General features: G+C 36.4%; 5 protein-coding genes across 8 annotated transcripts; 2 read left to right on the top strand and 3 right to left on the bottom strand.

The window, feature by feature from the left end:
• On the top strand, positions 5,823 to 8,752 carry LOC18613799. Its single transcript, XM_007051214.2, has 4 exons — positions 5,823 to 6,174; positions 6,449 to 7,035; positions 7,719 to 8,234; positions 8,321 to 8,752. The coding sequence occupies exons 1-4, from the start codon at positions 5,919 to 5,921 to the stop codon at positions 8,444 to 8,446; spliced, it is 1,485 nt and encodes a 494-aa protein (XP_007051276.1). The 5' UTR covers positions 5,823 to 5,918; the 3' UTR covers positions 8,447 to 8,752.
• Positions 9,403 to 12,821, top strand: LOC18613798. 3 transcript variants are annotated; one of them, XM_007051211.2, is made up of 3 exons: positions 9,403 to 9,590; positions 10,002 to 10,397; positions 10,603 to 12,821. In XM_007051211.2, exons 2-3 carry the CDS (start codon positions 10,051 to 10,053, stop codon positions 12,524 to 12,526), a joined length of 2,271 nt encoding a protein of 756 aa, XP_007051273.2. In that variant the 5' UTR covers positions 9,403 to 9,590; positions 10,002 to 10,050; the 3' UTR covers positions 12,527 to 12,821. The 3 variants fall into 3 exon arrangements, with proteins under 3 accessions (XP_007051273.2, XP_017969758.1, XP_017969759.1); XM_018114269.1 differs by lacking the exon at positions 9,403 to 9,590 and having other exon boundaries at positions 10,013 to 10,519; XM_018114270.1 differs by lacking the exon at positions 9,403 to 9,590 and having other exon boundaries at positions 10,178 to 10,393.
• Positions 15,585 to 17,661, bottom strand: LOC18613797 (protein RADIALIS-like 3). The gene is made up of 2 exons (XM_018114294.1): positions 16,886 to 17,661; positions 15,585 to 15,890 (listed from the first exon to the last, which is right to left on the bottom strand). The coding sequence occupies exons 1-2, from the start codon at positions 17,170 to 17,172 to the stop codon at positions 15,863 to 15,865; spliced, it is 315 nt and encodes a 104-aa protein (XP_017969783.1). The 5' UTR covers positions 17,173 to 17,661; the 3' UTR covers positions 15,585 to 15,862.
• Positions 19,156 to 22,813, bottom strand: LOC18613796 (peptide chain release factor 1). Of its 2 annotated transcripts, none has more exons than XM_007051209.2 (11): positions 22,535 to 22,813; positions 22,347 to 22,447; positions 22,152 to 22,250; positions 21,626 to 21,809; positions 21,446 to 21,494; positions 21,275 to 21,353; positions 21,005 to 21,079; positions 20,855 to 20,932; positions 20,469 to 20,627; positions 19,652 to 19,747; positions 19,156 to 19,553 (listed from the first exon to the last, which is right to left on the bottom strand). In XM_007051209.2, exons 1-11 carry the CDS (start codon positions 22,686 to 22,688, stop codon positions 19,359 to 19,361), a joined length of 1,269 nt encoding a protein of 422 aa, XP_007051271.2. In that variant the 5' UTR covers positions 22,689 to 22,813; the 3' UTR covers positions 19,156 to 19,358. The 2 variants fall into 2 exon arrangements, with proteins under 2 accessions (XP_007051271.2, XP_017985490.1); XM_018130001.1 differs by having other exon boundaries at positions 22,152 to 22,254; positions 22,535 to 22,809.
• LOC18613795 (pectinesterase) lies at positions 23,378 to 25,587 on the bottom strand. Its single transcript, XM_007051208.2, has 2 exons — positions 24,449 to 25,587; positions 23,378 to 24,355 (listed from the first exon to the last, which is right to left on the bottom strand). Exons 1-2 carry the CDS (start codon positions 25,416 to 25,418, stop codon positions 23,658 to 23,660), a joined length of 1,668 nt encoding a protein of 555 aa, XP_007051270.2. The 5' UTR covers positions 25,419 to 25,587; the 3' UTR covers positions 23,378 to 23,657.

The following is a 27,898-nucleotide window of genomic DNA, read 5'->3' as shown; positions in this document are numbered from 1 at the left end:
CCCATTGTCACTCTTTAAAGTCTTTATGGTCATGCTTGCTTGATTCTCAACAAATGCTTTAAATTTCAAAAAAATTGTGGAGGGCATCAAATTTGTGCTTAAAAAAATAGACCAATCAATATCTCGATTAATCATCTATGAACAGAAGATAAAGCTTGTTTTCACTTAAATACATGGTTCTCATTGGTCCTGCTTTATGTCTGTATGCCCAAGCTGGAATTTTTGTGTAGCCTTCCACCTTGCTTGCTTTGGAAACAGCTTTTTTGTCTGCTTTCCAAACTTGCAAGTGTCGCAAACATAATTCACAGTAGAAATAGCAGGTATATCTTCACCTAAATGATTATTATGCATATTTTTCAGAGATGCAAAATTCAAATGCCCTATTCTTTTATGCCATGTAATTGTATCATGTGAGATACATGCATATGCATGATGTTTCATATATTTCCAGTTAAGTGGGAAGCACATATGGTTCATTCCCACTGTCATAAGCTCTTTACCATATGGATCAAAAATTCTACAAGACATGTCTTTAAATAAAAAAGCATAACCATGTGCAACCAACTATCCTACACTCAAGAGGTTCTGATTTAGAGTGGAAACAAATAAAACATCCTGAATTTGCTTCTTACCTGATGAAGTTTCTACCTCAACAACGTCCATTCCATCTGCTTTCAAATATTCCCCGTTTCCTATCTCAACACTTGACTTGTAGCTGTCATTAAGTGCCACAAAGAGTGTTTTATCGCATGTCATATGATTTGAACATGCGTTATCCAGTATCTTTCCTTCTTTTTTCTGTTTTACAGCTAGCTACGAATAACACTTCTTCCTTCTATTCAACTTGCTCTGCTACTGCAGCTTTTTGGTCATTTGTGCTCTCCTTGTTCTTGCAAACTTTTTCTATATGTCCAAGTTGATTACAGGCTCGACACTTGATTTTAGGTCGAAACCAACTGAATTGTTCTTAATGGTTTCTCTTTTTACAACACCGACATGGTAGGAACCTACTCTGTTTTCTGGCATTACCATATCTCTTCTTGTTCTTATCTACATCAAGCTTCCTGGTAGTTGTAACACCTCTTCTTTGTCTGGCCACCAAGACATTTTCATTACTTACCTCACCTCTAATGGCTCTTCTTCGCTTTGAAGCTTAAAAAGCATTTACAAGCTCTTACAAAGACATAGCAGTGAAGTCTTTTGATTCCTCCAAAGCTAAGATTTTTTACTCAAATCTCTCAAGAATACTTACCAACACCTTTTCCACAACCCTTACATCAAATAGCTCAGCTCTTAAAAGCCTGAATTGATTGACTGTCTTCATAAGCTTATCAACATAGTCCTTTACAACTTCATCTTCCTTCATTTTCAACACTTCAAACTGTCTCATTAAATTTAAAACTTGCATCGTTCTGGTTCTATCTGACCCTTAAAACTCCTCTTTGAGCTTATCCCAAGCTTCCTTAGCTATTTCACAAGGCATGATTCTTGTGAATGGTGTATCTATCACAGCACATTGAATATATGACAAGGCCTTGTGTTTTTTGGCCACTTCCTCACTATGTTATCTCATTTGGTTTATGGTGGGATTGGCTTTCAGTTTAAGAGGCTCTTCTCTTTATTCAACTACCTCCCAAAGGTCGAAAGCTCTGAAGAAAGTCTTCATTTTAACTACCTAAACAATATAATTTTCACCATTAAAGGTTGGTGGTGAGAAGGATGAAGTGCTACCATTTAATGTCATTTTATAGTAAAGGTTGTTTTGTTTTCTTTTTTATTTAGGAATGGGAAGAAATGGCTTAGCCGGTCTCTTAAAAGCTTAGAGAAGCTTTGATACCATGTGAGAGTTTTTGAAAGAAAGGACACAACGTAACTAGTAGCTAAGCTAAACTATGGAAACAGAGTAAGTGAATAATATTTTTGATAAAAGTGATGGCGGTCTATAGTTTCCTAATATTTCCTTACAATTAATGGGGAACTGAGGCTCATTCATTTCAAAACCAGATTACAATATATATACATACATCTATCATCATTACATGGAGGGATTTTTTAATACAACTTAGTCTACCTAGAGTTGCCCTAAGATATGGGAGCCACATAGCTCTTACACAAAAAAATATATATATATATCATTTCACTAAGTCTACTATAAACATATATAATTATATTGTTTCATCTGTTATGTATATCACTTTTAATGATATATTTTACTTTTAAAAATATTTTTGATATGATCTCAAAATTCTGACAAAGATTGAATTGAAGATATTTCTCATCATCTTGCTTCACTTTGCTTTTTCTTTATTGAAAAAAACAATAGGGTTTTAAGAAAAATAAGAAGATGTACGAAAGGGGTTTTATGTCTTAGTTAAACCTTTCTGCAAGAAACTTGATTGCCAAGTTTTCTTTAAGGTGTCGAGTGATTGCAATGTATCAGACTCCTACTGCGGACAGGCTAAATACGATTTCGAAAGCCTATTCATATGATCGAATGGGTTTATCTTAAAGCTGATCTATTTTGTAAGAAATTGGGCTGTTAACAGTGACCCAATCAATTAATGGGTTGGTTTTTGAATTGATTAACATCCCTATACCAAGCTCTCATGATAAATAGTATACTATTTATTATGCCAACAAATTTGCAACATAATAATATTCTTAAGTCTGAATGTCAAGCAAATCAGATAAGATTTGTTCTTGTTATAATAAAGGAAGAATAGAATTACAGAACAATTATATGTCCTTGTAATTTTAACTTATTAGAATAGAGTTACAGAACAATTATATGTCCTTGTAATTGTGAGTTACTAGAAAAATAATACCTCTAGTTATGATTTACTAACAAAGAAATTCTTTTAACTAGAATATCTGTATCCTCCATCAAGCTAAAGATAAAGAGTTTGCTGATAGTTTTTCCTCCAACCAACAACAAATTTCATTTCAGAACCATGTGAACACATACCAACTGTTTCTTTACAGGTAAGTTTGAAAGCCGTGTTCATGGCCACCATCACAATGATATCAATCATTTCGAAAGAATTAAGTAGTTTGGTGAGTCATAGCAAACTTATATTTTTGCTAGGGTACAAAAGCAATTCCTCCCCAACGGACAGCTTTCACTTCAACTTTACTGCCTCAAAAACTAAATAGATATATAGTTATTAAATAAAATAGATATTTATTAATGGGGTATTTTAAAAATTAACCCTTAAAGATAAGATATTTTTAAAAATAACTCTATTTATAGTTTTAACTATTTTTAACTAAGTTGGATAAAATTACCTTTAATAAAATTACACGTTATGATGTTACACGCCATATACAAAAATCTGTGACAAGCCATGATTAGCGTATTACATGCTATATACAAAAATTTGTCACACGTCATGTACAAAAACTTGTGACAAGCCATGATTAGCGTGTGACACGTCATATACAAAAACTTGTAATAAACCATGGTTAGCGTGTTACACGTTATGTACAAAAACATGTGACACGCCATGTACAAAAACTTGTGACAAGCATGATTAGCGTGTGACACACCATATACAAAAGCCTGTGACAAGCTATGGTTAGCATGTTACACGTCATGTACAAAAACCTATGACAAACCATGGTTAGTGTGTGACACGTCATGTACGAAAGCTTGTGAGAAGCCATGTACAAAAAACCTGTAAAACTTCAAATCCTCTCAACTTTTTTTTTTTGATAATTTAGCACAGATTAAAGTGTTTCTAACATGTTTTCATAAAACAAAATACAAATATTTTTTTTATCTAAAACACCTACTTTGACTAAAATAAAAAAAAATTCTTTGAAAACCTATATTTATAAATTTCAAAATTTTGAGTTTATTGATATCTAGGTTCCGAATTGATTCAATTAAAAGCTATTTCATACATTTGTGATTATTCTACTGTTTTAGTTTTATTCAAAATACTTAAAAATTGAATTTTTTAAACAACCACCCACCCAAGCATGTCAAAATCATTGCTTGGTGTATTGAAAGCGTAAGAAAGAGAAATATGAAAACGTGAGAGAGAGAAATCGAAAACATAGCAGACGAATGCCGAACAGAGAAATCGATAAAATTTGAGAGACTGAGATGGTGAGAGAGAAATCTGAAGCACAAATGGGAAGAAATGTGGAGAAATTGTGATAAATGGTTTAATTTATTTGAAATAGTTTAAAGGATATTTCCATCAAGTCATAATTAAATATGACTAAAAATAGTTAAATTTATTTTGATAGTTACTTTTAAAATATTTTTATCAAGAAATGTCATTTCTCACAATTTTCTCTTTATTAATTATGTTATAATAATTATACTTATTTAATTAGAATTGTAATACAATACTATTATCTAGTTAGATTACAAAATGAGTTAACTATGAATAAGATTAGGAGATATATATATATATATATAAATTAGATTTCTCAATACATAGGTTAAAAAAAATTTTCTTACATTATATAACTCTATATACGATACATAAAAATCTAAATTGTCCTAACTTGTGTATGTAATATAAAGCTAATTTTAACTTTATTCACAGTCTAATTTTAATTAAACTATCCATAATTTAACTCCAATTAAGATATTATAATCTAACTTTAACTAAATAATTTATATAAGTATCTTAACTCATTGATTTCATACAATAAAGTTTCCTTTCCTAGCTAGTTCCTATCCTCGTCCACAGTAAGGAACTTGCTCAATTTATCAATTGGTTCAAAGTTGAGGAACAAATAAAGGAAAAGGAGCCGTCAACAATTTAAAATAAGAAAGCTGCTTGTGGAGGAATGGTCATTTTCGTTTCTGGTGTCATAACCATAATTGTCTTGTATGTGCAGATAGGGACAGTCCTGTAGAAAGAAAAAAGATGACGGTGGTCACACTATATGCCTTATTTATGTTGCTTGCCTCTGTATCGTAGGACTCAGCTATGTCAGTTGTGGGGAACATATAGCTAGCCAAATGTCCATCATAGTCGGCATTAGCCGTTTGCACTTTGTATTCATTATTTGTTTTACTTAATAATAACAAATAATAAATAACGTTACCTGATCCTTTTATGGAAAGGATAATTGGGTTTGGTACCTAATACCTATCATTTGATGGAAAGGGTAAAATGATAAGATGTGTGTGCAATGCTAAGACTAGGATAAGACAATCTTTTTCCTCTTATCATGTTTAGTCTGTACAAGATTAAGAGTAAGATGGGATTATTCTTCATCACTAGTCAAGATGTGCTTCAACCTACATTACGATAATTCTCACCATTAACATAAATGATTAATATTGGCAAGAAGGTTGAGCAGATTGTCTATTTAAGATAGTATTCAAGATATTTATAGAAAGTTTAATTGGGTAAAAATCTTCAAATTTATCGATAAAAAAAAAAAAAAGGCATTTTCTTTTGCTTTCTTGTTCTTCATTTGGCTGTTGGGCTTTTTGACCGAGCCCCACTCGTAACTAATTGTGCTGGGACCAGATGGCCTAGAGTTTACTTGAAAGGGAACTACTTTTGAAAGTTAAAATCTGAAGGGTAGCTGTGATCTACCTGCTTCGGCTATAGAGCAACAGGAAGTCAGGGTAGCAAGGAACCAAGGATCTTAGGCCGTTAAAGACGTGGTTAAGGATAACATCAAAGTTAAAACTAATGTATAAGAATACTAGTGATATAAATCTTTAAAAATATAAAATAAAATAAAATCTAGTGATCCTTTAATTTGTTACGAGGCAAAAGCTCAACCTTACCTGATAAATGATGCAACCTCAGACCCCACCCTTTTAAAATCTCTATATATACCTGTTACCCTACAGGGGAATAACGAACCATAAAAGATCGCAACGACTCAGCTGGGAGCGATTTTTTTTTCCCTTTGATTTCTTTTTGAAAAGGCAGAGTACCATGGGAAAGGCCATGGAGAAGTCGTTGCCATTGCATATGATGTTTCTGTGGGTAAATTTGCTCTTGTGGACAGTTAGTGGTAGACTTGGGAAGTCAGTGGAAAATGCCGAAGCAGAAATCTCAGCAGTCGGTGATCCAGGAATGAAAAGAGATGGGTTGAGAGTGGCCTTTGAGGCTTGGAACTTCTGCAATGAAGTCGGCTATGAAGCTCCTGGCATGGGGAGCCCCAGAGCTGCTGATTGTTTTGATGTTGTTAGTAAGTACCAGCATAACTTAAAAACATACAGTAAAGCGAACTGGGATTTTCTTCCAAGTTTCTCATGTTTATTAAATCTTTTACGATACGTCAAGTCTGTAATGAAATAGAACTATCTTTTTTAGAGTTTAGTACGATTTTATCAAAATGGGTGTAGTAAAACACAAACTACTATTCTGATTAGTACGAACTACCTAACAAAAGAATATAATTTCTATTGCATGTGACAGTTATTTAGTATTTGATCTAATAATTATTCTTGTAAATGGGGCAGATTCAACTCTGATACACAAGGTATCAGAGGCTGATAACAGACTTTCGGTAGGCCAACCATTCAAAGGATTGAGTCCTGAAGCACTGAACAGCCCAGATCTTTATGCCGTTGAGAAGGAGCTATATTTGGGTTCTTTATGTGAAGTTGCAGAAAACGGCTCAGAGCCATGGCAATATTGGATGGTTATGCTAAAAAATGGCAACATGGACACAAGGACCGGTTTGTGTCCTGAAAATGGGAAAGTGGTACCTCCTTTTACTACAGATAGGTTTCCTTGCTTTGGAGAAGGGTGCATGAATCAGCCCACTTTTAATCATCAACCGACAGAACTCTTAGCTGATGGTACAATGAGAGGATGGTTCAATGGAACTTATGATTTGGATGCTGATATTGGGAGAGGACTTGGTGATAATACCTCCTATTATGAGGTGATTTGGGAGAAGAAACTTGGTTCTGGAAGTTGGGTCTTTAAGCATAAGGTCAGGACTACAAAGAAGTATCCATGGTTGATGCTCTACCTCAGAGCTGATGCAACTAAAGGATACTCTGGAGGGTACCATTATGACACAAGAGGAATGCTCAAAACTGTAAGTCGAAACTCTTTGGAACAAGTATTGCTTTAGTTGGTTAATTAGTTTATGATCCCATTCACAAATTTTTTAATATTGATTTTGTTTGCCTAACAAAAATGAAGATTATTCTAGTCTCCCATCTTTTTCTGACACTAAATTTTGCCTAATTACCCCCTTCCCTGGTTTGGAGGAAGAAAAGAAAACGAAAAGGTCTAACCATGGTGCTCTAAAATTCTCGAGGACAAAAATGTAGTCCTGTAATTTCTGGCTTCTTGAAAGAACCAGTCATAGGGCAGGTGAGTGAAAGATATCATTATTTGGGAGGCAAATTTTGTTACTGCAATATTAATCACGGATGATTCAATTTCTGGCCTAACTATGTTGTTGGTCAAGACATGAATAATTAGTTTTTACCGTCTTTATTAGAAATTAAAATCAGACATCTTAATTACTTTACAACTAATTCGTACCAAATCCATGTCCTTACTTTGTGCGTTAACTGGACATTGGTTGAACTGGTACTGAGTTGACAGGCCTTGAAACAGATTCAATGAAGATCAACAAGGTCATACGATTAGTTTTCTTAATAAGACGACGGTGGGGGCTATAACTGTGATTTGGTCTGCGTTTATATTTGAATATCTTTTGATACCCATATTCTCACTTTGAAAGAGTAAACAAATTTGATTTGCTTTCAGCTCCCACAATCCGCTGATTTTAAAGTCAGGATAACTTTGGATGTGAAACAAGGAGGAGGAAGCAAGAGCCAGTTCTACCTCATAGATATCGGCAGCTGCTGGAAGAACAATGGTCAGCCTTGTGATGGAGATGTGACCACAGACGTTACAAGATACAGTGAGATGATCATCAACCCTGATACTGCAGCTTGGTGCAGCAAGGATCATTTGATTAACTGTCCACCATGGCATATTACTCCAGACGACAAAAAGATTTACAGGAATGACACTAAGAATTTCCCATATGGGGCTTATCACTATTACTGTGCTCCTGGCAATGGTAAATACTTGGAGAAACCTGTTAGCATTTGTGATCCTTATAGCAATCCGCAGGCACAAGAACTAGTTCAGTTGCTGCCTCACCCCATATGGGGTGAATATGGCTACCCAACCAAACCGGGTGATGGATGGATTGGGGATCCAAGAACTTGGACGCTTGACACCGGCGGTCTAGCCAGCAGACTCTACTTCTATCAGGTGATTGTTTGATTAATCCGTGTAACTCATGTTAGAATGTGTTACTACTAAATAATTAATGGTTTATGGCTCTTGTTCAATTTCAGGATCCAGGTACCCCTCCTGCTAAAAGAATATGGACATCTATCGACATGGGTACAGAAATTTTTGTCAGTGACAACGATGAAGTGGCAGAATGGGACATCAGCGACTTCGACGTTCTTCTCACATGATTCTTTGATTCAGTCCTTCACCTTTTGGTTCCTTTTATTTTCATTATTTTTAGCTGATTAGAAATAGCACAAGAAAGAAACAGGGTATAGTAGGAGCATTTCTGATACCGATTCTTTAAGAATGCAAGGATATAGGAGGCAACCAAGTTCCAAGGGCATGCTTTACTAATCCTTGAAATATAGTCATTTCGTTACCTTGTCGAATCACCATGTCATCAGATTCCAGGTTTCATAGTCAATAATTTATTAACTGCATAGTTTTTGACATATTTGAAATGATTTTGAGGTTGAGTTTTGCTTAAGAAATGGCTTGATTGCAGCAATCTTGGATGCCTTTTGTTTAGATATTGACTAACCAACCTGAACATCCACTATGTCCAGACATAAAAACAAAGGTCCCCCTCAACCCCCACTAATACCATATGACAATCTGATAGGAGCTTGATGGTTTCCAAATTCCAATTATGGGCACTTTTTGACAAAAGTTCACATAAAGTTGTGGACCATAACATAATCATGCTAGGGGTCCTACCATGTGGATTTGGCTGAAGCATCTAAATTGTACCAAAATTTTCCTCTCAAAACACACACATAACAGTTGTACAAGCTATCACGGGATATAGCCAAAATTGACGCCGAGATGATGCATTACAGCTAGAGCAAGTGCAGGCCCTCACGCTTTAAACTAATTGCTTTGCACCTTTCCGTCTAAATATGAAATACTACAAATTAAATTATACCAAGAACTTTTATTTAATAAAAGAGAGAAAAAAAAAAAAAAGAAGGTTGTGCCAAGGACTTCAAATGCCCAATCCAGGCTTAACTCGTGGCCCAGCTCGGTTAACGTTTTGTAATAGTCTTAAAGCCCAGACCCACTCCTCTTTATCCTTCAAACGAGGTCTGGAAACGGCCCATGATGAACCCCACACACTTCCTACAGATGATGTCCCATGATGATGTCACATGGTACTGCCGATCGGCGATCATTTCCCCTCCGAAATTGCCCTCCAAAAGAAACAAGAAGAAAAATCAAACCAAAATTTGGCCAAAAACTTATTCGAAGATGGAAATTCTATTCCGTCAACCCCATTGCAAATGCGCTTCTAAGCCGATCTTGGAATTAGGGTTTTTAATCTTTAAGAAGGTAACGGCTTTCTCTTAACTCTGAAAATAGGGTTTTTTTTTTTTTAATTTGTAATCTATTTTATTTAGTTTACAAGCTGAGACTAATATTTGTGCTTATTTTTTCGATTTCCATTAAAAACTCTTCCTTTCTTTTCTTTCTTTTTGTTTTTTATTTTTGGCAAAGGAAGGTTTTTGTTTTCCTCTTTTTTTTTGACAATGAAAACTCTTACTTTGTTTGCAAGTTGGCATTTTACAGTAGATTTTAGTGGGTTGTACATGAAAATCCTGCAAAATCTAAGTGTTTTTTTTTTTTCAAAACTTAATTCTACATGATTTGAGCTTGTTTTAAGCTGAATATGTGCAATTTTTTTTTTTTGGATTTATTTACATTTTCTAATCTTCCACCTTCTTCTTATTCATTTTTGCACAGGTGGAGGGGTTCTTTTAGGTTCTGTTTTTCTTATATTGCTGGCAAAGGCATGGCTAAGGGAAAGCTTATTGCTGTCTGCCAGTCGGGAGGAAAGTTTACACCAAGTAGTGATGGTTCGTTGTCATATACTGGCGGAGATGCTCATGCTATCAGAATAAACACTGATAGCAAATTTGATGAGCTGAAGGCAGAAGTGGCAGAGATGTGGAAGTCTGATCCTGATTCCTTCACCATTAAATATTTCCTTCCTCACAACAATAAGACGATCATCACAATTTCCAACGATCAAGACCTGCAACACTTGCTGGATTTTCATGGAAACTCTGCAACCGTGGATGTTTATGTCTTAACAAATGTGAATCAAATGAGTGACCAGTTGACAATGTCCCACAGTAGGTAGTATGAACTTCGCAATTTTTGGATGATGAAGAATTATGTTGTTTCCTATGTGGAATAAATAATATGTTTTGTGGTTATAGCTAACTTCGTCATCATGCTAATATCATTGAGGCAACTAGGTCCAATACTAGGGTTCATCCATGTTGTTATTTTGCATCACCCTTGTAAACTATATGGTGTAAATGGATTCTTATCATTGCAGGTCCAGAATGGTGGATGAGCCTGTGACTTCTCCTGATAGTTTTACTCATCCTGCTTCTGTTTCTGGAGACACTGAGCAACTTGATTGGTTGGCTTCTATTGCTTCTGTTTCCAGAGATATGAACCATCCCAATAACTTGACCCCTGAAGCTCCTAACGATAAGGATAATGGGCTGCAGAAACTTGTTAAATCTTGGGAAAATTGCTTAACTGGTCTGGATCAGCAGTTCAATAATGTTTATGATTTCCGTGTTGCTCTGAATAGATTCTCCATAGCTCATGGCTTTAAGTATACCTTTAAGACCAATAATGCTAGGTATGTGATTGCGACTTGCAAAGCTGAAGGCTGTCCTTGGAGCATTCAAGCTGCAAGGTTGTCCACCACAAAGTTGTTTCTAATTAAAAAGATGAGTGAAACTCATAGCTGCGGAGCAGGAAAAAGTTCTGCTAGATGTCCCCAGGTCTCTAGTAAGTTGGTCAAAATTCTTGTAAAGGAAAAGTTGCGAGATGCCCCAGATGCTAAACCGAGAGAAATTGCTGATGAAATTCTTCAGGATTATGGATTTAAAGCAAGATATTCACAGGTATGGCGTGGAGTAGAGACTGTCAAGGAGAAGCATCAAGTTCCATATGAAGAGGGTTACAATCAATTACCTAGTCTAGTTAAGCAGATGGTAGAGAACAATCCAGGTAGCATAGCAACTCTATTCACCAGGGAGGACTTAAGCTTCCATCGTCTATTTGTTTCCTTTCAAGCTTCATTACATGGTTTCAAGAATGGTTGCCGCCCCCTTCTTTTCCTTGACACTATGACCATAAAATCGAACTATCAGTCTCAGCTGCTGACTGCTACAGCTTTGGATGGAAATGACGGCGTTTTCCCTGTTGCATTTGCTGTAGTTGATGTTGTGAATGATGATAATTGGCATTGGTTTTTGGTGCAACTAAAATCTGCAATTTCAACATTCCAACCACTAACATTTGTGGCAGATAGACAGATTGGGTTTAAAAAGCCTATTTCCATGATATTTAAGAATTCGCACCATAGTTATTGTCTCCGTCGTCTGACTGATAAATTAAAAAAGGATCTAGATATCTTATATACTGAAGAAGTACTTCAAGTAATTGTCACGCATTTCTATGATGCTGCTTGTGCAACCACACTTGATGGATTCAGTAAGTGTATTGAGAACATCAGAAATATTTCACTTGAGGCTTGTGAATGGATCTTGCAAAGTGGACCTGAACACTGGGCAAATGCTCTTTTTCATGGTTCACGATACGGACACTTTAAAGCAGATGTTGCTGAGACATTTTACACTTGGGTAACTGAACTTCCAGTCTTACCAATTGTTAAATTGATTGAGACTATCTGCCATAAGATGATGGAGTTGGTGAAAACTCAGCTTTCAGATTCAGGTCAGTGGTTGACAAAATTAACTCCCCTCGTGGAGTATAAATTACAGCAAGATATTCTGAAAGCTAACATGCTTAAAGTGTCAGTATCACACGCGAGCACTTTTGAGGTCTGTGACAGTTTGGGTGCAATGGATGTAGTGAACATTGATCTCTGGGACTGTAGCTGCAGGGAATGGCAATTGAAAGGGTTTCCGTGTTGCCATGCTGTTGCTGTCCTTCAGTGGTCAGAAAGGAGTTTATATGATTATTGCTCCGAGTACTATACAGTTGATGCTTTCCGGTTGACATATTCAAACTCCATATATCCAGTTGCAACAGCAGATAGGCCAGTGCAAAAGAAATCTTCAAAAATTGAAGTACGCCCTCCTCCTCTCTATCCTGCCTCTGGCCCTCCTAAGAAGAGAAGGATACGAAATAGACATAAAGGACCCTTTAAGCGGCCTCTGCATTGCAGCAAGTGCCAAGGAGCTGGACATAATAGAGCAACATGCCGTATATTTTCATAGTCGCACTAGTGTTCCTGAGGGGATGTAATATAACTGCAGATACTCTCTTGGGAGTTGGGGATGGAATAAGTTAGAAATGCCTAACCCCATTGAAATGTAACACAAGTATTGGCGGGCCTCACAATTTTGGGTGGGACACCCATGTTCATCTAACATTAGCATTGCCAATAGTTATCAATCAGAAGTATGTTTTTTGGTGATAAAGCCATTTTCTTCTTTATAATTTTCAAGAATGGTGTATTCTTTTTACTGGTCTCAATATGTTGGTATAGATTGCTGAGTTGGATTCTTTGAAGGTTTTCTATGTAGCCTCCTGTTTTTTTTTTTGTTTTTGGTCCCTTAATTGGTAAGTAATTCGACCATCCAATATTTAATAAGCTCAAAAGGCTCATATCTGTAGGCTTCGACGATACCCTCCTCCCAGATCGCCTCCCAAGAGACTTTCAGCGGGGAAAAGACGGGGGAAAAACTACAATAAACTTGTACGAGTCCCAATTTCCTTTTATTTAATCATAATCACAGAATGTACATCTGATTTTCATAGAAGGATTGCTGACTTTTCTTATTTGGGTTGGTTTGGTGGTTGAGGTTGCTCAGCCTCATTCTAGTTGTCGATTTCTTAGATCGAGAGGCGACATTTCATCTGATTTCCACCACCAGCTACCCTTTCCAAGTTAAACCAAGACCTCAATCTCTTTGGCTTAAATAAACCAATTTCTCCTCTTTTCAATCGATTTTCTCTTGTTTTGCTGCATCTGCCTGAAAAAGGATAGTACTGGAATACACATCTCTCCTACCAGATCCACCCATACTTACTCGGCTTTCATGATTACATGGAACATACGATTTGAAATCCACAACATGATAACCTGAATCTATTTATACAAAGATTCCGTGGACATGCTCGTTCAGTTCTTTAAATACTGACATATTTTATTCATTTTTCGGGTAAGGGTAAAGTATCAGTGTCATTGGAGAATATGACAGTAGTACCAGCAGAAGGGCAGTACACATTCGTCCTACCGGAAATACTCAAGAACTTGTATTTACAATTAGCACTCAAAGTTGCTAGTACAGAGTCAATTTGTCCAACGAGAATTTTATAGTACATTTTGTACTGTAATCCTTTTGGGTTTGTAGCATAAATAGCTCATATGACAGCGTAGGCTCAGAACCAAGTTTCTTGGTCGCTGAAAAGTGTATTATGACTTGATGAGTTTGTCATAAAAGAAGGATGGGGACCTAAGCCCAGAGGTCATTGTGCAAGTGCCAGGTTTTTTAGGGCTTTGACAGATACACTGAAACAAGGTGATTGCAAGAAAGTGAGGTAAAAGTCAATAGGGAGAGAGCGAGAAAGATGTGAGAGACAGACAAAGACAGGGAACAGGCTGAGCATGGATGAATCTACCAACAGGTTTCTGTTGTCGATCCGCCCATGCACTGCCTCTTCCCTGGCTCTGCCTCTTCCGTTTTCTCCTCCCTCTTTTTTCATCTTCATTATTTTTGGGATTATTCTTTCCCTGTTTTGTTATAATAAGTAATAACCAAGTGATTGAATTCAGATCCAGGTTCATGACAGCTACATTTAACAAGAAGCCAAGATAAACGTGGTTAGCTATACCTCCACCCCCCCACCCGACCCCAGCTCCTTTTCTCCCTTATTGTACATTTTCTTTTGTTTTGTTGAAGATAAACTATTCTCTCAATCCAAGTGGACCCACCTTCTAAATCTGGTGACCTGGCATTAGATTCCTGGTAGTGGTTTCAGATGTGAACATGATCGCCTTGTCCAGCAGATTTTTTTTCTTTTATTTATTTATTTATTTTATTTTATTTTATTTTTTGCATGACTCTGGAATATATTCATTTCATTATCCTTTGAATGAAGTTTCTCTCGATATTTAGAATTTCAAGATAATTAATAAGAAGCGATTCTTAACTCCATTTATACAACATCTGTACCATAAATGGGAATGTAATAAAAACAAGCATTAGCAACCTGTAGTCATACTTGTCATTGACAGAATCAGGCGAGGAGAATTGGCTGGAAACGTTTCATAGCTTGGAGATTAATTGTTTCACTAATTACGGAAAATGCATTGTGATTTTGCAAGCATTTCTGAGAACTTGATTGCCTTTGTTCTTATTCTTCCACGATCACCATTGGTAGGGGAAAAACGATGCAATTAACACTTACATGCCTTATTACTTTTAAGTGACTGAAGATAGAAGGCACAGATGATTTCCGGTTTTGCCAAAGCTGCCATTCCTGTTTTGAATTTGTCCCATAACTCCATAAGCATTTGGTGCTACATGGAAAACGAAGAGATGAATTCTTCGTTGAGATTGATATTCCCTTTACAAGGGTGTAGTATTGCAGGGCTGTTTTTTTTTTAAAAAAAATATATATGTATTTTTCCTTTCTCAATTAGGTAATTGTAAAATACAATCTCATGTGCTAGGAAGGGAAGATTTCTGTAGTTTGATCATTCTACAAAGAGAAACAAAGATAAATTAGGATCTCGGATTGATCTTCATGTCATTGTTTCTTTCCAGGCAATAATGCCGGAATCTTTGCACGCAGAAGCCACACACAGCTTAAAGTTCACTGGATAAGGCTGCAATAATGATATTAGTTTCTCAGGTGTTACGCTACGCTTTGCTCAGAATAATTTATAATGATAAAACACATTAATACAAAACTAATCTTTCAAGCTCCTCTTCTATCTCATGATACAGAGAACATACCCCCGGAAAAAAGTATCATCCTTGTGGATACCGAAATTTCTCTGACTAATGAAATCAAGTTCATTTACAGCTAGAGTGGCATAATTATGCTGGTAAAAGTAACCAACTTTAATGGACTTTGAAAAAGCAGAGAATCATGTTCATATTAAGCAATGTAAATGAGTGGTGGCAAAGAGTTCTCCTAGCAAGTCAGATCTTGGACGTTGCCGGCACTGTGCCCTGATGGAGACTTTAGATCATCGGAAGATGGTTCTAAGTTTCTGAGTGTGATTAAGATTAGTACTCATAATCATTAAAAGGCCAGCAAAAATAAGCCTAACACATCATGCTACTCAACTTCCAATTAAACAAGGCTCCAGACCCATTTTCTACTATCTACAAATTGAAATGTTAAAAATCTTTCCAACAGTTTCTGTTTCATAATGAAGAGATTGATTACATCTAGGAGCAGCGGATATAGCATTAGGATTGATACAATAATAATAACAACCAGCCTTGTTAAATATGCCCTGCATTCTTACCGGGACATGGGTTCTGGCAGCCACCAGTAACCAATCTGCTTTCATAAACCAGAACTAGCTCAGGAGATCAACTTATGTCCAATCGAACCAGCAAGCTGCGTTAGCAAAAAGACTACAAAAATCAGAAAAGATTACACTATTTCAACCTACTAAGTTTCATAACAATGTTTACTAGGCAGAAATATACAGAATCTGAAACTTTATATCGCCTAGGGTAAATGGGTAATGGCTTGCTAGAAATGAAGATATTGATAACCTTCATTTAAGATGTAGAATCGCATAAATAGCAGAATCATTCATCCGATTATAGACCCTGATCTAAAGCTTACTCGAATAACAGTGTAAAAGACAATGAAAGCCAGAAAACAAAGTGGAAAAGGGAAAGCACCCTTTAGAAGTTGACTTTGTTTCAGGCTTTCAGCTAAGGAATAGATTGGTGCCGAGGGTTACTCGAGCTGAAATTGCTTACTCTGCATCTATTAGCAGAACAAAACCAGAAACAAACTTCGAAAAAGAATTTGTCGGTATTTCTTTGGATATCTTTCTTAGCACCGCAGATGATGTTCAATTTAAAGCCAGTGTCCTGGTGGCCTACACTGCTAGCTAAAGAGAATATATCCTGAATTAGAATAGAAAAATAATTTGCTATGAAATTGGCTATTATGATGGAGGAAAGGCCAACAAGAAAAAAAAACAGAACATAAAAGGCAAGTATAAACAATGAAAGGTCCTAGATTGAGAGGCATAGCAAAATAGGATTCTTCTACTTGTCCCTAATGAATGGCCAAGTCAAGGTTGAGCTGGGAATTAGCCCAGATGTCTACGCATGCGTGAATCAAGTTCCTTGATCAGTTGAATCCCAAAAACACTCAGAGCAAACTGTACAGTTTCCAGAGCCAACAAATTCAGATGAACAAGGATTATAATTTACTTCCGCTCTAGCTATAAATTGTAATGATCCTAATGAATTACGAGTTATGATTCATCAATCATCAATATAGACCAGAAAGGTTTCATGAAACATGATGGGCTAGAGGGGGAAAGAATATAAAGAATTGGTAGAAGAGAGGCAAAAAAGACAGTTACGTACTTGTTATCTTCATCAGTCCAGCATACAGATTGATTGCAGTCGACTTGAATACAAGACTGAGCTTCGACAAGTTTATGGTCCAGTTTACCAGACTCTATAAACTGCAAATCTTCCAAAAGTATCACATAATGTTTCTCAACTTCTTCGGCACTTTTTTCCCCTCCAACCATGGCTGCAACCACTTCCCAGCGATCTGGGTGTTGCTCATCAACCAATGCTAGAGCCAGCTCAAACAACTTGTTCTCCTCCCAGCTCCACCCACACAAAACTTTTGGAAAGTTATCCATACGTCACCTATGAAAAAACCTTTTCCTTTGATTGATTGATAAGGCTCTTTTGAGGGAAATAAGGAAGACTTAATAATTGCTTCCCATTCTAGGATTCATCGAAGAAGAAGAAGAAGAGCTGAAGAGGAATCTTTTTAGGTGACTTGTTTGATTCTCTAGACCAGATTCTAACACCCCTGTCCTTTGGGTGGGGGTGTCAGATATCTGTTGTGAGCAGCAAATCTACCCTTTTTGTTTGTTTTTTCCAGGGAGTCTTTTTGTCAGAGACAACAGGGCTTTCCTTAGTTGTAGATCTAACCATGGGCAATCAAATAGTAAAAAAAAGGATTTATCAACCCAACATAAAAGTATATACAAATTTAATCCATCTGGTCTAAAACAGGAAAACTGCAGGTCAAAAACAGACAAAACTTTCAGACTTCACTAACCATATCTTGCAATACCTAGAATGCCACTTTCCTCCAAGTCTAGCATCGGATTCTTAATGTTGTTAGATCCGGAAAGGTAGCATTGCATGCAATTTTAAAGTAATTTAAACCAACAAAGGGAAAAGAATCCAACATGATTTTATCTTAACCCAATCAATCTTTTCCACGTTTTTCCAAATTTCTACCTTGAAACTAAAGAAAGAGACTTTTGAGGGTAGGATCACACCTTGCCTGATATTTCCAGGTTTCCAAGCAATTTACAGTTCAGACCTGGGTCATTTTCAAGGACTTTTTAATGGGTGGAAAAGACTTGGTTGCAGAAGGAAAACATTTTTTTATCTCACTAGTTTTTGCCTGATTGGACACCGTCGTGGGCAGTGAAATCTGATCCAAACCAACTTTTCCTTCTTCTTTTTTATTTCGCATTTATGGAGTTTCCTAGGGTAAGGTTGCTTTTTAATAGATGTGTTAACCTGTCTCCTTCGGTCCGGACAATGGACCCCAAAGGGATTTGAACCAATGTCTCTGGGCTTCTCCTATAGCCTTAAAATAGATCGTCATATATTCAATTGTGAGTGGTTACGTAAATGCATTTTCAACAACTGTTACGAGAAAATCACCACTACCTATTTTCTAGGTCAGAAAATAGTGAACAATTGAAGAAAAAAGTGGCAACATTTTCCACGCCAACTTGATCTCAGCCAAAAGAGCGGAAAGAGTACACCCGCCTGCCGTACCCCACGGTCCACGCATCAACCAATCTCATCCGGTCATATTCGTCTTAGGCTTTTATTTCTTTTTGAAGGTAAACTATACACTTATTCTAGGCAATTGATCATATGATTTTATCGTCTTTGTTTTTTCTTAAAGGAGCTGGTGGATTGCAATCATAGCTTTCTGACTGTTTACTGGCATGAGCCATTACTTTTCTTGGGCGGAAGCAACACGATTAGTGGTATCTCACCAGCTCATATAGGGTCGGTGTCTAGGTGGGGTCACTCTGCTCGAATGGCTAAGATGGCAGCAAAGGCGACTAATTGACAGATATTCCAAGAACCCTCCTTCCCCTGTAATAAGCTTAGAGATATTTGGGACACCTCAAAACAGTAAGATCCATATATGCATTTTCTTATTCGAACAAAAATCATCTTCTGGGACTCTCAACACCCTTTGAGATGAAACACAACCATTGGGTCATGGATCAAAAATAGGGGAAAAATACAGACTACTGACCCAAAACTTACAAGCCAATTTCCTAACCTGGATTTTGACAAGATAAATTTCACATTAATACTGTTGGCATTAGAAGTTGTAGCTCCTATGACTCCAGAGCCCGAGGGCTGCAAAACTAACTCAGAAAGTAATCTCACAGCTTTTGTATGAAAAATGATATTAGAAGCACTATCAGGTCGGGGGACATTGTGACGGAGTTATCCCCTACAAAACAAATCTAAACTCTAACTAAGTTCATAAAAAATTGTGTATGCAATATCATAAATTTGTAGTTTCTTCCAGGATACCAAGTAAGAGACACAACAGGCGATGACACATGTCATGGAAGTATAAAGGCCTCTCTGTGTTAACACATGGATTCCCAATAAGAAGTAGAATATTCTACAGGTCCAAATTGCAAGAGAACAAAAAATAATAAGCCAAAAAGTATAACGTGAAATCCAACCACTTTCATGCTAGAAAATGATGATTAATGGAAAAAAAAAAATCTGCAACTTGCCAGACACCACGACCACCAAAACAAGGTCATTGAGCAGACCTGAACGATGCAATTGCATCCATTTCCTGTTGCAAAAGAAGAGCATCAACAAAGATATCCAGATTCTCTCCCTGCATCACATCATCTATTGCATGATATGTGATGCCAACACGATGATCGGTCACACGCCCTTGAGGAAAGTTATAGGTTCGAATGCGCTCAGATCTGTCCCCACTACCAATCTGTTCATACTTCAAAGCGATCAGTATCCGATCATCTGGAACAAAGTAGATAAACAATAACAAAATAACTAAATCTTCATCTCATAGTAGGCCCATACCTGTTGAGATCTAAGTTTTGATCGGCTCATCTGAATCCTAGACCTCTCCAATTCATACAGCTTTGCACAAAGCACCTTAAGTGCTTTGGCTTTGTTCTATTATTCAAGCAAAAGGGGAGAACAAGGTAAAGTTACGGGAAGCACCAGAAGAGTATAAGCAAGGATGATAAGAGGCATAATACTGTTAGAAAACCATCCAAATTCATATTTCAATGCTTTCAGGTTAAAAACCCATAGCTCACATACTTTACTTAAGAGACTGAAAATATGGAATATATATGAGAGTATTCAGCTAGTTACAAAGACTAGACATGGATGCAATCATGTCAGCAGAGAAGATACCTAGCCATTCACGCAAAGCTTATTTTCTCTATTGATACATGCAGAAACCTATTGAGCTTTGAACTACACAAATGGATATAATTATCTCACATCCCAAGATTCAAACCTAAGACCTCCAGGTTCAGGTTCTAACTGTTAAAAGTGTAATCCTAAGGACTAATAAGCATGTTAGTTTCTAAAGATAGTGGAGCAGTAAAATTGACAAAAAGCTGATACTAGCATGTAGGGCTTAGCAATATAAATTTAAAAGCAAGCATGCATCATTAACTTTTCAAATGAAAAACTTATTGTCCATGATTGGATCATTTTGAAACATATAGGATCACTCCAGGGTAAAAAAAACCAGGAAAGGCTGCAAAATTAACAAGTCAGCCTTGGCAATAACAATCAGAAACTATGGGTTAAAAAATGAAGTTTTGTTCAAAAGATCTTAGGACAAAAGAATGCAAAACCACAACATTTGAATGCTCTTTACCATATGCTGCGATCGTTCATCCTGTATAGATACTGTTATACCAGTGAGCAAATGAGTGACTCTAACAGCACTGTTGGTGGTGTTTGCATGTTGTCCACCAGAACCACCAGACCTGTAAGTATCAATTCTCAAATCTTCATTCCTTAACTGGACATCTACCTGCAGATACCCAACATGAACATCAATCAAAGCAGGCAAAAAGGATATAGTAATTAAAAACTTGTACCAGAGAAAATAAGATTGTAAGAGTGTCAAATATTAAGGTGAAAGCAAACTACTATAAGCAGTCTGAGCACTCGACAAAAACTCTCAACTAAATAAATCTCAAACTCTTTCAAACAGAAAAAAGAACCACTGATGAAACACAAATTTGTATCCTTAAGCACCTCATCAGCCTGAGGGAGAATAGCAACTGATACAGCACTAGTGTGGATACGTCCAGACTTCTCTGTCACAGGAACACGCTGCCAAAAGAAAACTCCATGTAACTTATGCTTTAAGCAATATATTACATGTTAAAGAGTCAGAAATGAAACCTGAACTCTGTGAATTCCACTCTCAAATTTAAGTTTCCCATAAACACCAGCTCCTGAGATTGCTGCACTAGCTTCCTGGTTAGGAGAAGAAGAAGTCAAAGTTCTGTGATGCAGACACAAGATAAACTCCACAAGTTAATCCCAAAAACTTTAAAAATGACCAAGACACTATCTATAGACTGCAAATGTACAAGTTGAACAAGCAACCAGAAACCATCTAAAATCAGACATAAGATAAATAAAACACTCAATAAAAGATGGAAGACATACCTTATATCCTTTCAGATCAGACTCTGTTATACCTACCACTTCAAACTTCCAACCCTTCTTATGTGAGTACCTCTCATACCTGTTGTAGCCCATGAAAGGAAACAATTCTCAGATAATCAGCTTCTAAACAAAATTTGCGATTCACAGACAGACGATGCTGTACTGACTTACATTTTAAACACATCCATTGCAAACAAAGAAGCCTCCTCCCCACCAGTTCCTGATCAAACTTTTTTGTCAAATACAATACTACAAAGTGGGAGAAAAAGGGAGGGGGAGGGGGGGGGAAATAATGAACAAAAACAATGACAACAACCCGCATTCAAGTGTCAATCACATACACTTTGTTACCTGCTCTCACCTCCAAAATGCAGTCCCTCTCATCAGCATCATCCCTAGGAAGTAATGACTTGAGCAGCAAGTTTTGCAGCCTTTTCTCTTCTTCCAAAGCCTGACCCAAATCCTCAGTTGCCATATCAAGCATGTCTTTATCATCCAGGCATTCAGTCATCAATGACCTCAAACCATCTATCTCCTATGTAAAAAGAAAAAAGAAGGGCATTCAGCCATCAATGACCTCAAACCTCAATCTCCTACGTTAAAAGAAAAAGGAAAGCCTAAAACAGCGTCCTCATTGGACAAAATAGCATAATAATAGCAACTAGAGAAAGCATTAGGATAACGCACAAAGAACCCCATAGTATATAATTATATTATCAACACACCAACTTAAGTGAAAGACTTAGATTAGCAAAACTACGGAAGTAAACAAGATAAACGATACCATCACAAGGTAGACAAAAAGTTCATTCTTCGATTTAGACAAATTGGAAGACAGAACAATAGTCAAAGACAGAAAATGAAGACAAAAGTATACCTTCTGTTTGGTTCTCAGCTCATTGATAAGTTCCATTGAGTCCTTAAGTTTTCGAAGCTCTTTGTTAGCCTTTGAATACTCTGCCGGTGAGGCTTCTGGCTGTCTTCAATCAACACGAACAAGCTTAATTATGAAAACAAATTCAAAATAGAAGAAATTAAAAACCATTAAAAAAAGAATAAAAAAATAAACTACCCGGTTCATGAGATTCTCGAGATAAGCACTCCTATGCTCAATAGCGGATAATCTTTGCTCCATGATTTTAAGAAGATCAGTTGAAAGCTGAGGTTGCAGCTCTGCCCAAACCCAAAATATTATTTCAATTACTCGAAAACAACTCTTTTTTTTGTCTGAAAAAGAAACTAAGAAATAAAAAGGCTTACCGGTGGAATAATACCGAGAAAACGAGAGAGTACTGTTGACAATTTCGGGTAGAAGAAACGATCTTTGATTATAAGGATTGGCATTTGATTTTGCTAGTTGAAGTTGCCTCGACGAATTGATCCACCAAATAAACGTTCGATTCAGTCTTCTCATTTTTTTTCTTCTTTATCAATTGCTGAGCTCTTTCTTTCTCCACTTCTCGGTGGAAGAATTGCTACGGCTCGTGCGAACGTGTTTCCGGCGCTGCAACTTGGAATTGCTACGCATGCAGCAAACCGGTGCGTTTTGGAAGCCCCCATAATAGAAAGGCCCATTTGAGTTTTGGAAAATGAAGGCGAGCAGCAGGCGGCCCAGTCTTGCTATACGACTGGGTAAGAGTCAGAAACCCAAGCTAACGAAGCTAAAGCCATGTCGGAATTAGAAATTTAGAGCCCAAGGACACTATATATATTTACACAAGCCTACATAATTTTTTTTTTAAAAAAAAAAATTGAATAATAGCATAAAGTATTTTCATTCAGTTGGAAGTAAATTAGACTATCATGAAGAAAATTTCCTAGCTATATTTTCAAAACTTGGAATAACAAGCAAAGATACAACTTGACCATCAATGGTGGAACTAAAACTACAGCAAAAACTCTTTTTTTCAAATTAACGTTTCACTTGTCAATTTTGGACGTTAAAATTTCAGCTAAAACCTTGAAGAGAAGCTTGTGGTAAAGAGATTACAGATAGCACTGCATATATAGTAATTACTATTGTCCATATATAGGATGTAGATAATATGATTAGAAGAAAAGATAGAGAGTATTAATTGACATGTTTATAATATGGAAATATACTATTTGAATTATGAGCTTCTTGTGTGTTTTATTATTATTATTTTTTGGATCAATAAAAGAATTACCATACCACAACAAAGACAAAGACGGACGTAAGAGCCCTGAAAGAGATCCCTAAACATAAACTTACAAAAGGAAAATCAAAATGAGATGAGATGCGCCTCCATTTGCTAGCGACCACTATAAAGTTCTCTCTATGTAGGTTTTTGTGCAGTTGATCTCTTTTCTTTTCTTTATGTTTTTTGGACTCTCATTCCACATTTTCTTCATTAACATGTGTTCAATATCTCAAGCCAGCTGTGAAAGGAATGCCAGTGGCGGGCAACCAATTCTCACGGCCCAAAAGGAAGGATTGAACAGTGAATCTCATTGCAGTCCGCCTGTCAATCCTGTGGTAACCCTTCCAGTTAACCCTCTTAGCGGTGTTAGCACCAGGGCCACGGTTGTTGTACTCAGCATAGTAGAGAGTGTTGAGAAAATTGCTTCCAGCCCAGGGCAACCATCCAGCAGGCTGAATGAAGTCTCCCAAGGTGGACTCCATGATAACAGTTGTAGAGTATTGCTTCCACGGCCTGCCCAAGTATGTTGGGATCTTGAACCTGTCAGCGAAGAGCTTCTGCTCGGGGACTATCCTGCAGTTCTGGATCACGGTACCAGTGTTCTCATGCGCATTGGTCTTGCCCTGTGCAGTCACTGTGTTCTGTTGATTATCCATTGGCCTCCTGACGATGATCAGTGAGTTCTGGATAATGGTAGGGGAGTCACCGAAGATGAAGTCAATGGTGCCAGAGATGACACAGTTGCGGAAGAACTGACGGTTGGCTTGATTGTACAAGGTGTCTTGGTAGCCATCCATTCTGCAGTTGAAGAAGGCTGACTTATCGGATTGGATGCGAAGAGCCACGGCCTGGTGCTTTTGAGGACCAGCAGTGTTTTGGAATCCCATGGATTTGGCAATGAAACCATCTCCAATAGCGGCTGTACCATTAAAAAAATATGGAATTATATATATAAGAAAATTAATTGAGGAGAATTATGATGAATTCATGGTCCTAAGTGTTAGAAACTTACAGAAAGTGGCAGTCTGCCAGGTGGATGTGCCATCAACGAAGTTCTTGTGGCCAGTGACAATGGTCTTTCTTGGGCCGTCACCATACATGAGGATGTTGGTAGTTTTTTTGTCCACGGTGATGTACTCGTTGTAGATTCCAGCCTTGACATAAATCACATGTCGGACCTTGGAATTCTTAGGAGCGGCAGCAAGGGCAGCAGCAATGGTCCTGAACTGGCCACTGCCATCCTTAGCCACAACAGCATTTGGTCTCAAGTTGCGGTTATCAATCCTAGCCAAAAGCTTGCGGTCTGCAGCCGAGAACCATGAGGGATAGCCATCCTTCTCAACAGAAAGAAGCCTACGGGTGGTAGGAATAGCCAACTGGAGACCGAATTTGGAAAGAATGTCGGACAACTTTGTCACAATTGCCAAGGCATTGGCTGTGAGTTCGCTAGCATCAGCAATACCGGTTGTCATGGTTTGATGCATGGTGGTCTCCGGTTCGAAACCATCCAAGCATGACTGCTGGTATGAGATAACAGCGCTCAACCAGGTCCTGAGATCGGCTATGCGGTCATTGATGCTGCGCAATTCACCATCACCCACCTCGGAGAACGATGCCTGGAGGGACTGAATGGCGTAGTCCATCATCTCCTTACAATCATCCAAGGCCATCTTTGTTCGGCTATCGTTCTTGGCCTGAACGATCAGGGAGTCAGAATAGTTGAAGAATTTCTTCACTGCTTCCTGAGAGGCTAAGATAGCCTGGGCAACGTAATCTTTGGGATCAGTGCTGTTGACAGAGCTGAGGGTCTTCTTGCAGGCTTCTTGATAATCAGTAGATGAACAGAAGTTGGACACGGCCTTCATCTGTGGAGACAAGTCGGCCTTATCGTCGCCGTTGCGATGAACCACAGCAACAACTCCAATGACGACTCCCACCACAAGAATGATGGAAATCCCCGAAACAACTACTTTACCCATCATCTTTGCTAATTTTTTCCTTTTTCAGCCACTATTTTTAGATTTTTGTTTTTTTAAGGATCTCCCTCCGGCTGGCTTTGGCCAATATAGCACACGATCCGATTCCCAATCAACTTGAAGGGACTCGGGCGGGAGAAAGACTTTTATTGGAAAGCGCACTTCCCTTCTGCCTTTGCTTTGTTGCTTGATGGCAAGGATTATGCATGGCGGGTTTTATAGCAAAATGGAACGTCTAAAATTAGGGTTCTTGCATGGTAATGGACGTTAAAATTGAATGGCTTGTCTGGTTTTGCAGTGGATATATGTAAGGTAGAATTTGTGGTTTGAGACAAGCGTTTGACGAGGATGCTCTGTTAAATTTAGACAAAACATATATACAAAGTCTCTCTTTTTTCAAATATTTTTTGTCTTTACTAGATCTCCACGTCCGCACTATCGCCACCTCATGTACGAACGTTATTAAACAAGTTCCTTATCCAATATATTGTATATTGAATAAGTTAACTTAGAAACACATTTGAGAACCTATTTTACTTTATATATATAAATATATAACTAACACTTAAAATTTTTTTGTCAATTATTTAAGAAAATTCAAACAGATCCTTATTATTCTATTACGTTTAATTAAGCTCTAAACCCTTATAATTAATTATTATTAGTCAAATTATCACTTGTCATTTACTATCACAAAATATTAACATGACATATTAATATGTTATAATAGATGATAATGTGGCATGATGATATAGTCATATGACATTTTTCATCATTCATGTTAGTGCCGTATCAATGCTATATGATATAAAAATGATAAGTGAAATTTTAATTAATAATAATTTTTTTTATTTGGGGAAGTAGATTCAAATTCTGCTCTTTAAGTAGGAGGCCATACACTAATCAATTAGTCAAATGTTTAAGTGTGATATTTTAATTAATAACAGTTAGTTAACCATTAGTAGTAAAATCTTATTTGTTTTAAAATAAAATATAATAACTTAATTGAACATAACAGAAGAACAAAAACTTATTTAATTTTTTTTAAATAGTTGAAGATTTTTTAAAGTATTATATATACATATACCTTAATTCTAGTATTGATTTTTTTCTTTTTGTTAATTATTTGAAAGGAGTAATTTTTGCTCCCATGCACATGTACTTTTCAAAATTATAAAAGTTTAAAGTGATTCTAGTGTTTTATTTATATTTTTAAATTAAAATTAATTCAAAAAAATAATCTTTATTATTATATATATGTATAGAATATAACATTAATATTCATGTTAATAACATAATAATTTCTTATATATATATTTATCAGCATATATGGCAGATAATTATTAGTACCATATTTCTGTATAAATGTTCAAACTTTTCAATCAAACTTTTAATATAAATATTTTTATTCAAATAATCTTAGATTGAGAAAGTGAAATTCATAGGATAAAAGATGAATTGAGTTTGAAAAGTCATACTTTTCCGTATATTGAATTTTTATGGAGAGAATTACGGAGCAAAGATAAAACTGGTGGCAAGCGCCTTCCATTGCTTCATAGTTTGATTACATGGCCTCACGTCAGGAGAGTAGCTAGTGGCACACGCCTTATGCATTTGTCGCATTATGATTTGGCTGATAGGCGTCTTCTGTATCAATTGCTGTCCCAACTTTCTATTTCCCAATAGCTCTTGCTACCTCAATGCCTCTGTCCATTAGTCTCTGTCTGTTAATAAGGCAACATTTTTCTTGTCAAAAGAATAATTTATTGATGATCAATCTTTGACTAGAACCACTACAGTGAAAATAATTGTGATTGCAATCATCAAATATAAAAATAATTATGTACACGCTAATTGCAGTTGGAAATTTTAATCTATTGTAAATTTTAGGATTTATGGCCAAATTTGCCTTTATGCTATATATAGATTTAATATTAAAATTTTTCATTATTTTTCAATTTCTTTAAATTTTATCATTATACAATTTTCATTATTTTTTTTATAAAAATAAGAAAGAATGAATTTTCAATTGTGTAACTTTTTTTAAAAAAATCAACAAAATTAAAATTATAACAGAAAATATTAAATAAAATTAAAATTTAATGATAAATTTAATACTGAATTTTAGTACAGCAACAAATATTTGTGGTTTGATCTAACTCTAGTCATAATATCACAATGGATCTAATAGTTGAGAGTATACTTTAGTTATATGTCTCTTCTAAAGCACTTATTTCACTTTAATAATTAAATACCATGTTCATGCATATTTCCATAGTATTTAATTTAGTCAAGTTAAATAATAATAATATATATATATGGTCACAATCATGTATTGTGTTATCCAGGAATATAGTATATAAATACCGACGAAGAGAATAAAATATATTTTTTTATGAAAAGAAATACTAACAATTCGTGAAATCGGTCAAAAGGCTTTTTATAAAATAGGGAAAAAGAATGTAGCCGTTCAGAAAAGGTAAAGC

Source organism: Theobroma cacao, chromosome 1, assembly GCF_000208745.1.
Source record: "Theobroma cacao cultivar B97-61/B2 chromosome 1, Criollo_cocoa_genome_V2, whole genome shotgun sequence".
In the NCBI taxonomy this organism is placed as follows: Eukaryota; Viridiplantae; Streptophyta; class Magnoliopsida; order Malvales; family Malvaceae; genus Theobroma; species Theobroma cacao.
This window is presented reverse-complemented; position numbering and strand designations above follow the sequence as displayed.